This window comes from Strix aluco, chromosome 10 (genome assembly GCF_031877795.1).
Source record: "Strix aluco isolate bStrAlu1 chromosome 10, bStrAlu1.hap1, whole genome shotgun sequence".
NCBI lineage: Eukaryota > Metazoa > Chordata > Aves > Strigiformes > Strigidae > Strix > Strix aluco.
In genome coordinates, this window is record NC_133940.1 from 25,572,218 (window position 1) to 25,583,644 (window position 11,427).

The window sequence follows — 11,427 nt, forward strand, 5'->3', positions numbered from 1 at the left end:
GTTCTTGAACCTAAACCTTATAGTTATCCATGCAGTATTTATAGGAAGAGTAAGAGGATTACAAACTTCTTCATCCCCTTGATATTCCCAAACTTCTCTAAAGCTGATCCGATGGTGGTCAGTTCTACTGCATAAGAGAATTAGGCAAGATCAGTGCTTTTTATTGACACTGCCAGCAAGGTTGTGGGTTTTTTTTTAAAATGAACTCTGCTAGAGAAATTTATCAGAATCTGATCTCTCGCTTTACATAGCCATATGAATAGTTAGCTGTCATCACTACCTACATAGCTTTAAGATACCCAGTGTTTAAAAAAAGATAGAACTATCTAATTATGTATAAATGTCATGAAACTTGGAAGTAACTGGATTATTTTCTTCACGTATATAACCTCTCCCTTTTTTAACTCCTTCCTCCCTGCCTAGCCATTTTGACTTATCTTTATGCTGCACTTTTTATTGATAGATTACTTCAGCATCCTTTTCATTTATAGATGTGGTGGAACTCTGATACAAGTTGGCAATAGAGGCTGAGTCTACTTTAGACCAGTTCCTGAGGCACTCCCCATGCTGCTCTCCAGGCATGCTTTACTGCATCCTGCATCCGCATGGGAGGAAACCATGCGGTGCCCTGCTCTATTGTGCGCTCGGGTTTCCTTTCAAAGGAACAGCTGGAAAATGAGCCAGTACTATAATACTCCTGTCAGACCCCCAGTGTGCACAGTGGGCAGGTTCAGAGCTGCAGGACTCTTAGTTCAGCTTTAGAGCTGCCACCAGGATGTGCGTCTTGGAGCCAGGGCTGCTGAGCTCACTGCAGAGTATCCGCGCCCCGCAGAATCGGTGCATACCCAGGGATCCGGCCATACGACTCAGGGAACTCCTCACAGTCCTCCCAGTATTGCACGGTGAAGCATAACGAATTACAGAAATAAAAACAAATCTACTGACAACATCTTTAATGCTTTCTGATGTGATCATATCTCCCAGCTGATTTGTGTAATTTCTTTGTCCTTTTCTCTTTCAACAAAACCAAGCTTAAATTGCTTCTGCTGTTGAGCCCTGCTCTTCAGTTCTGTTGCATTCTTGCTGTTTTACTGTCACATTTAGCTGCATCAACCATGGTCATTTTAGCGTTCTTGATGTTATCATGCTTTTTGAATGAGACACTTTTAAACCGTTTTTTCCTTGCTGAGGAGACACTTTATAAAGATCCACTTCCTCTGTTCATGCATAATAAATTAAAGCCTACTTCAGAAATGTTCTAACCATTTAGGCATGTGAGTACACTATCTCGTTGAATCCTTCTTGATGAAGTCATTTATCTTTGTTATAAATTAAGGAAATGGTGAGGAACACATGGTACTGTAGTTTAAACCAAAGTAGCGTGAGGGAAAAGATACAAACAGTGAACAATGGAGACAGGAGAGGAGGTATACAAAGACAAGCACCCAGTTGCGTGCACAACTGCAATCATGCTGATTATTTTCCTATTGTATTGCTTCTTCCTGGCTTGCAATTTTTTTATGTACTCTTGATACCAGACATTGTAGGACATATTCACTTTGCCTAGCTTTATGAACCTTTTGAGTGCAATTCAGAAAAACGTGTCTAATTTAGTTGCCCTAAATCACCCTCTGGAGGAGCCTCTCTTTTCCACTGAGGCATCTAGAGAGTTTTGTTTCATATTATTGGTATCTGGAATTAAACAGTGTGAATATTCCATATAATGTACTTCTCTCTCTTTCCCACTGTGTTTTCAGATAAGCCTGGAAAGCATCTGTCAAACTGAGGGCATTACTACAATTCCAGTATTATTTTCGTGAATTAAAACTCAAGGATACTGAAGTCCAAAACATAATGCAACTCGTAATTGCAGCAGCTATGATTTCTAACATTCATTTTTACCCTTGAGAAAGTTTTGTTTTGTTGTCTTCTGTTTTTTTATCAAAGTGGAGAAAAAAAGATATGGCTGAAGGAAGGGTTGTTAGTATATTCCTCTGTATAAGGACTTACTGTTCTGTTCATTTGACTAATAATATTATGTTAAAAATATATCAATAGTTAAAAAGTATATATTTTGTCATCACTGATACAAGCAGCTTTATTACCTGTAATTAAGACATTCTTGATATTTAGTGACTGTATAGTCAAGTATTTCGAGGTTAAAAATGCAGAGTTCAAAGCACAATCTTTTTCTCTACCCACATACAAGTTTAGTGTTGCATTTGAGGAGAATGTTTCCTCTTCTCTGCATGGGCTACCAAAAGCACTGCTCCACCCCTTGTCCGAGCACTGGCAGGCTCAGAGGTGACACCCTTCACAGAGGTATACTCTGCCCTTCTATCTACAGAGACGCCTAGAAGATTTTGACTGAATCATTGGTGTTTCTCTGCAGGCTGTAAAAAGCAGCAAAGTCAACTGTTACAACATTTCTAAGATGTATTGTTTCCGTGATAAGCTCATGGTTTTCCTATGAGTTATTCCAAAGGCTCAAAAAATAAACATGCAAATGATATGTCAAGATAGGAACCAAATTAAGCTTTTTATCCTACCTTTAAGAAGTTTGAATTGGAAGTAGCCAACTTTCAGATAATGGCACGATGCTGCAAAAGGATCTTGAGTTGAGGAAGGCTTTAAAATAAAAGAATTGCCAACACACGAGTATGTTTTCCCACATTTCAGTGACAGATTATTTCAGAGAACTCTCTAGCCCATTTCCTATTTCCTTTGCCCTTGGGCTGCTGAGTAATATTTGCATTTTTCCCTAAAGCAGCATATCTCCCCTCTGGACGGAAATTTCTGATAAATGTTTTCCCTTTAACTTCCTTCAGCATCTACATTAAACAACGCCTTTGCCAAGGACCGTTTCCTGAGGTCTCCACTTTCTGCTTTCTGAACAACATGTAGCCACAAGATTGTGCCGTGCCTGCCCACTACCACTGTGTGTTATTTAGGATTACAGGAAATTTTCCAGTCTCCAAATATAATTATTTCAGAAATCACTCCAGAAACTGTTACCTTACTATTCGGGGGGGGCTAACAAATTTTAACTTTAATTTAATTTTAATTCAATTTTAATTTAATCTTTTAACTAATCCTATAATAATGGAAAATCAGTGGCAATTTTGGAACTAACAATGGAGATACTTAAATTGAAAATGCTGAAAGAGGATGGTGTCAGAAAGAAAATTCCACTTAATTTTTATGGCGTGCTTCCAGTTTGGTTGGAAGCGTGTTCAATCAGGATACAGTTATGTGAAAATTTATCCAACAAGTTTTGATTCCTTAAATACTGAGCTGTATAGATTTTAGCATTAGTGTTCACGACTAAATTTGTCCATGAGAATACGATGGCACTTTTCCCTTGCTTCCTATGTGAGGTCTGTAATAGTGGTATGCTGTGTAAAGTATGGGGGGGGGTGTTCAGAATCTGAGGTGATTTTAGTAGAAATGTGATAGGACACTGTGTGTGCCTCTGACTTTTTTTATCTGTTTACTTAAATGTGTTCTGGATTAACACAGCCAGGTGAGAAAGGTAAATATAGCCTTGAATTTCATTCCTAATTTCTGCGAAGCATATATAAAAAAGAAAATCAGCTAACCATTGGTCAAGCTCAGGGTGCCAGATACCTTAGTTTAAGTTAAGATTATCAGACACAAAAATGGACTATAAAAGCTTACTGGAAGTTATAATTGTTTTTTTCCTAAAATTGCATCCAAGAACCTAGAGAGATGAGGAATCTTTCTTTTCGTCATTCGTTCTAAAGCTTCATGTGTAAACTGAATTTTGCAACAGAAAATTCTCAGAGAAGTTAGCAAGAAAAGCTATGTGACCTTCAAGTTTATAGCATAATTAGCATGAAACTGCAGGCCAGGTTTTGCCATCATCACATTATACAGTAAATTACCCAGGAAAAATTTATGTAGCCATGGGACTGTGTAAGCCATGAGAATGTGGAAGAATCCAGTTTTCAAGTAAAATTACAAAATACCTTCACAAATTTGTCCAGAAATCTTAAGCCTCGTGAAATGATAAAGATTTCCTACAAGGTAGTTGCAAAGCTAAGACATAACAATTCTTGCAAGTTACAGTAGGACTTACTAAGAATGTCCTTTGAGGATCAAGATAAAGCACATGATAAAATATTAGGTATTTTATGCAGCGGTATTGGTAAGCAGTTAGTATTTTAGGAATCCAGCGAACACATTAAGATGAATTATAGTGGGATTGTTTGATAATGGCTTTCATTTAGTTTACAGAATAATATTCTACAATACACTGCCACTTCTGGTCTGCTAAAACCATTTTCTGTTTAGGCTCATCCTTTAAGTCAAATTGTTTAATAATTTTGCTTTTATATTTAAAATTTAGGTTTTTATGTCCACATTTCAATGGCAGCTAATGATTCATTAGACCTTTCTGTGAAAATAAAATTAGTGAGTCACATTCATATTGGAATGAACTTTAAATTTAAAAATCTGTTAAAGCAATCCTTCCAAGACAATATAAAAGGTTGCTCTTTAATCTGATGCATAAAAATTAGTTAGCTTAAATTCTCTCCAAAATATACTTTATACGTAACACTAAGGTAGATCTTGACTGTGCTGTAATACTCACCAAAAAGGCCCATCTTGAAAAGTGCGTTTTTTTTCTAAAAAACAAGTAATGCTTTCAGAATAACTTTTTACTTTTTCTAAATTTCTCTTCTGCTAATAACCACAGTTTGACTCCTGATGAATGCTAATCTGTGCTGTTAGATATGATTCTCCATATATTGCACAAGTATTTGACTGTCAGCCATTAATTTTATGATGAAACTTGCATCATTTTCCCCTACAGAAAAAAATATAAAACGTATTTGCTTTTAAATGTGGTCTATGGGTACATTTTTCACTGAAGAGTTTTACAAAGATTTATACCTACTGTAACGTATTTTAGCTCATATTCTGATGCATGTATTCCCCCAAACTGTTGTGGCAAATGATAAAAAAACTGTAGTGCTGGTTTACCAAGAATTATTTTTAAATCTTAGCAATTTATCCTGAAAGACTCTGTAATCAATATTAGGTAGCACTGTGAGCCTGCTGCTTTATTACCTTTTTTTATTCAAGTGTAGAAAGATAAAGTATTGATTTTTGTTTGGTTTGTGTGCTGTAAAAACAAAGGAGAAATGTCATTTTTTAATATCAAGGGTATATGCCCACTGTTTTATTGATTTTAAATTAAGTAAAAGTTATGTAAGGCAATAGTTGAAATTGCTTTGGGGAAAAATAAATGTCATTGAAATAAAAAAAAAAAAAAGTCAAGCTATACCATTAAAAATAATTTAGAGCAAGTTCATCTCTCCGGCTGAGCTTTCAGAAAATCTTTTGCCATTAGATTCAAAGTAGTGCAGTATAGATAATACTGCACAAACTTTAACATCAGTACAGATTGACACTACAAAAAAGAACAGTACAGTTCTCCATTTTTGTGGTTTGGTTTGGTTTGGTTTTTTTTAATGTTTTCAAAGACTTATTTCTTTTGGATATTGAGTTTGGAGATAGCCACCAACTTAGATATTACCAGTAAAAACAACAAAGATGCTCCTGTTCCCTTCTCTTCACAGCATACCACCTACATGTTCATCACTGTTCATCTTCAGTTCCCTAACTGATTGTCTAATCTTGTTGTCTATCTTTTGTTATCTGTGCTACCAGTAGTTAGCTGTATTTTTTTTTTTTGTCAGTCTTCAGAATGCTTTTGATCCTGAAAATAGCAAGAAGCTTCTTCCAGTGGAGACTCCACAGACTCTTCTATAACACTTTTATTTAACAATATTTTTTTTCTCAAGGGCTAAATAAATGCTTCTTGTTGTAATTTAAGCCCTTATTTATTGGTAATCCTCTATGTATTTGTAGATTATTCCCTTTTTTCTTCATGGAAGTGTTTGAGACCTAAAGATATCTTCTCTTTTTTAGCCTAGACTAAATCAAATTCTTGTAGTCTTTTTTTCGCATGTGTTTTTCTCACTTATGCGATACTGCAGACCTGAATCATCTCACTGCTGTCCTCTAGACACTCTCCGTGTCCCTCCTGAAACACAATATCCAAAATCGTTCCTGCAAAAGCTTTACTGAGTAGGCTGGGGGAATTACTTTGTGTCTTGATTCTGTACTGATGCCTGTCTATCTGAATATACTGTTTATCCATCTCACAGCAGTATGTTAAACGTGTTTTATGCAACCTACACAAAAGGAGTTGGAACTGCATTTTAGATTCTCCGGTTGGGAGAACACAATACATTACAACTGACTTTTCTAAGAAACAAACCCTGAGATTTCATACTTCCTCTACCCCAATTTTTTCCCAGTATTAATATAACATTATTTTATTTGCTAGTTAAAGCAAATTTTAGGCATTCATAAAGGCCATTTGTTTAAATACTTGTAGGTGCCTTGTAGGACTAAGCTCTTCAACTTTTAACAGGAGGAAGCCACCTGCTGATGAGAGATAGAAAGTAATGTTCTGGTATAAATGCTTTATAGTAGGGACAGCTTTATAGTAGAGATAATGTACAGGAAGAAATTCCATATTTAAGTGCATTTGGAAGTAAATTTGTTATATCTATGCTACAGGAACCACAGTGTTTGATACGGTCTTCGAGCATATTGATGTACTGTGAGTTCAGTTTTTAGTAAATGAGATGTGGCATATATTTTCTATGCAGTAGAGCCGAGCACTACTGCAAATCTGAAGTGTTCGGCAATGAAGTGCAGTCAGACCACAACCTTTAAAAAATGAGAAATATTTTACAGACCTTTAGTTCTGAACTTATATTTTCCTCCCTTTCTTTTTAACTGCGCACTTCGGAAATGTAGCATTTTTAAATGACCAGCGAGGAGTCTCTGTAATCCCAAGATGCTAAGAAATTTAGCCACTATTACTATTGAAGTGCTGTAAAACTTCAAGAACTAGAAACGTGGGTGGAGATTCTAATATATATATAGTTTTATGTAGAGAGTTACATAGATAGTGAGATATATATATATACACACACACTGTTTAGAGTTCATCAACTTCACAGTTACTTACCTATATATATATATATGAGTGAAGAAACCTCTGTAGAAATACTGAGATAGACTCAAATAGGCAGATTTGGGAAGACAGGAAAAGTAATCACATAGCTTTTAATTTCTTCCTATTTCTCTGTCCATATGCTTTCTGCCCAGCAAATTCAGGTCATCTAATGAGGCTTTCAAACTAACTTACGAGTTGTTGTATTCTTTCCCTACATGGTGATCAAAAACTCACTCTGTGTCAACTGGGTAGAAATAAGCATCTGCCATCTGTCTTCAGTGTGATAGTTATCATCACATTGCTTATGTGGGAAAAAAAATCCTGTGTATGTATTGCTAGATACAATTGGATTTCATTTCTTTCTAGCAGTGCTTGGGAAAAGGAGAACCCAAAAAGTATTAGGAATGTGAAAATTAGAGATTAAGATAGCCTGTGAATAGAGAACATTTATTTTTAATGTTTAAATTGTCTCTTTTGTTGAAACACTAAATGAAAATTTTATCATGAAAAATTATCAGTACTGGCCTGTCATAACATAATTCTCTGCAAACTATTTTCTGTTATTTCCCATGTTGCTATTCTGATACATTTATAAGCTTCTCCATCATCTTGGCATACTTAATTAAAAAATTATTTCCCAAAATGATTTTTCAACTTTAGTAAACTTTTACATGTCCATCAAAATTGATGAAGAATTGAAAAAAATATAATCACTTTATGGTGATATCCTGACAACCACTTTATGATGCAAGGCCATGCAAGTGTAAGAATGTTTGAAGGAGGACTTGAGTTATTAAGATAACATAAGGGAATGGGTGAGAATTGCAGTGAGAGAAGGAAGGAAGCTTCAAGGCAGCCTGATGAGGTGGGAGATAAATTTTCAGACAACAGGCACAGGGAAAGTATTACGTGGTGCGCAGGGAAATGGCTTTCTTGTGTCTTGCTATTATAATATCGCTGTTACATTCAGAAAAATGGGTCTTTTTATATCATCATTAATAAATAGGTTCAAAGCTTGTCATCAGTTTCCTGTCTAATCACAGTAAGTTGCTGGGCTGTGAATTTTGCTTATTAATGAAAGAGACTTACCCTTAAAGGTAAGGGGTTTACAGATTCCGGACTACCATTTTATGTGTAAGTAACCTAATTTATGAAACAGTAATAGTGATTATAAAACAAAATGCTTTTCCCCACAGCTATTCTGTGTCTCAAAACCATATCTGAGTGCTATGAAAGAAATACAACCTGGTTAAATTTGTAGTGGGTGGAACCCAATTTACTTTTCAGTCTTGATGTAATACCACAGCTGTGTTATGGCCCATGCTGTAAAGCAGCATTTTACATGTAGTCAATATCTTAGAACATTGTAAAGCACTGTGAAGCAGACAGCACAATAAGCTATCTTTTCTGAATTTGCATTAGCAGAATTTCATAGCTTACAATTTTTTTTTAGAATGAATGTTCTAGAAGCATGGGGTTTTGTCATATTGCAATGTGAATAAACATGGGTTACAAAGGTTTTACCCCTTATGAATAGATAGAAATAATATTCTGGGAGTTCACAGAATCTAAGAATAAAAAGCAGAAAGTTATAAAATAACAAGTTCCTGTAATGTGAAAAATTAATCATTTCTACAACAGCATGACTGGGTAAGCTGCCATGGCAACTATTGCAAAAGATACATTTCCTGATAAAATTTCCCCTCAAATTAAAGATGCATTTAGGAAGTGTTTGCTTCAGAACCATATTTTGTAAATATATGTATTTCAGTACCAGTCATCAACATGCTTCAATTCCACCATTACAGGATGCCTTATGAATTCAGACATTTCTTCTGTGCTACTTCAGTTTGAGATTTTCATATGGTCAAATTCCGATGGACACCCTGTTTAATTCTAAGGAAGGCAATGGTTTAAATAAGGAAGAGACATTTTTTGATGTTAATTTCTGCTCCTGCCATGGCACTGTTTCCTATTTTATTTTTGGGTAACAACATACAGCTTTTCTAGCTAATTTTCTCACCTCTAATACTGACATAGTGTTATTTAGCAACTTGGGGATGGTGGTACCAGTCAGCCCAAATAATATGTAATTGAATGGTATTCTTAAAATCTCACATAGCAAAGTAACCTTATACATCTTTTTATTGGAAATGTATGAATGCAAAGAGAGGATTTATTATTATGTCTTAAACCTCTCTGTCTTGTATCACAAATATTGCTGCACTTTGTGTGTTCTTACTCATTTAGGCACTATCTGGGACTGTGTGCCTAAATAAAACCGTTGAGGGTTTTGATTCTAGAGTTGATTCATAGATGATTTTTAATTTTTAACTGAAGGGGTCCCTCTGCTGGATAATTTCATAATTCACTGCACAAGTTTGGGGAGGGCTGTTATGTTTGAAATATAAGAGTAGCATTCATAATGTACAGCACTTCCATAAAGATGCAAATAAATATTCATTACACAATGAATGCGGCTGTCTTCATAAGATTTTAGAAATTAGTTTTACAAGACATTTGCAAGAAAAATATTGCTTTTTCTAATGATATTTTAATGACAAATAAAATACAAGATAACTATATTTGAAGACAATGATTAGGAGGATAATATCTCTAAGTACTTATGATTTTTTGGCTTTTTGAAAAAAAAATCTGTATTGGAAGCAAAATGCCAAGATAAAAATTTTACCCGGGTGAAGTAATGTCCCTGACTTTGTTTAGAGCCTAATTCCATTTATCATTTAGATTGCCTATAAATATGTCAAAGATATTTAGAAGCGTAACATGTGAAATTTTAATGTTTATCAATATTATTTATTTTTAATGAATATGAGAGGTCTGTTCTAAATTTGAATATTGGCACTGGGCTGGGATTTTGAAGATATAGTTCAGTTTTAGGTGATTTTGATCAGAATTTCTGTAAAAAGCACTGAAACACCAATAATAATGCTTGAAATGCTTAGGTAGCTAGATAATGCTTCGATAACATAAGAATTTCTATTGTCTTCTTTACCTGTTTTATAGTTTCCCAGTACCATATTAAGAATTTGAACGCAACTCCTTTTAATGGAAACTGTTACCTTCAAATAATTACTTTTATTGAAAAATAGGATTATGGAAATTTGAATTAATCACATAGCAATTTCATATTGTGTATGATAAGTATTCAAGTAAATATTTTTTTTTTCTTTAACTCAGCAAATTGAGCCCTAATTGCTGTTACTCATACATACTTGGCCAGTAATAAAAGTGCTACAGTTCTAAAAAAATTATGTCCTGTGGCTCAGCCCACAGAGTTCATTGGGGCAATCATATGCTATCCTTCTGTAAAGACTTAGCTTCCTCTAACCAGGTCCTCTAATCACCGTCCATTCAACATGACAGCCCATTATGTTACAAACCTGCCAGTCTCTGAGGGAGCACATGGAGCTGGGTGTATTCAAGACACCTAATGCCTGGCTTCATCTCTGGGTCCTGCAGCTGTGGCTTTATGCAGTTTACTTGTCAGAACGACTGCCGCTGTCTCAGCGAATGATCACTCCCCAACTATCACTCTTTTCTTTGGAGATTTGATGTAGAGTATCAGGAGTGTGTCAGATACATACAATTATATCCATCTCAACTGATGAGAATACTCACAGCGAACACATTCATCAGAGCTTGGGAGTCTCTTCAGACAATCAGTTGGCTCAGGTCAGAAGTTTTTTGAGTAGCAGTTCCTTCACATCGGGATATTCAGACTCTGTTATGTCCACAGTGTATGTGAGATTCTCCTGAATAACCACGTAGATATGATCACAGACATTTCCACCGTCATGTATTACTAAACTAAGGGAAAGCAAGTTCATTCTAGTCTGCTGAGAAGCAACAAAGCTGTGAGTGTAGCATGTCACCAGTGAAGTCCACTTTTAATCAATTCACATACTCATCTCTTCCAACTCTCTTGTGTGCAGTTTCAACAGGAACCCTTGTCCATGTGAGGAGACAGCTCCCACAGCTCCCACAAACAGAGCCAGCTGGCAATAAATTTGTTTGCTCCCAGGACCAAAAGAAAGGGTCACATTATTTTGCTAAAAAACAGGGTCAGGAATCTCTATCAGATGCCATTCTGGTTGAGAAGCTTAGAAAAATTTCTGTATGCTTTTCCATTGATTCTCTCTCTTTTGCAGAATGTCTGAAACATGTAGAAAGTGAGGGTGCATGTGACTATTAACAGGTTTTGTTTCTCATCATCATTTTTGTTTTTCAGATCTGTGAGGGTCCTGACCCGAGGATCAAAATGTGCTGTAACTTTACAGAACTCTAGTGCACAAAGTCATGTTTTCTCCCCATCCTGGATGACTGGTGTCTAAAACCCCAGTCAT

The 11,427-nt window shown here is 35.6% G+C and overlaps 1 protein-coding gene across 3 annotated transcripts in view; it reads right to left on the bottom strand.

Moving 5' to 3' along the window:
* KLHL4 (kelch like family member 4) overlaps positions 1-10,899 on the bottom strand; it is a 100,061-nt gene extending 89,162 nt beyond the window's left edge. Inside the window, exon 1 of one of the 3 annotated variants that reach the window (XM_074834786.1) lies at positions 10,703-10,899. In XM_074834786.1, the coding sequence (XP_074690887.1) occupies positions 10,703-10,713 (11 nt within the window). In that variant the 5' untranslated portion in view covers positions 10,714-10,899. Of the gene's footprint in view, positions 1-2,549; positions 2,660-10,464; positions 10,677-10,702 lie in introns of those variants that run through there. The other 2 variants (XM_074834788.1, XM_074834787.1) reach the window with 2 other exon arrangements.
* Between the last annotated feature and the right edge of the window lie 528 nt (positions 10,900-11,427).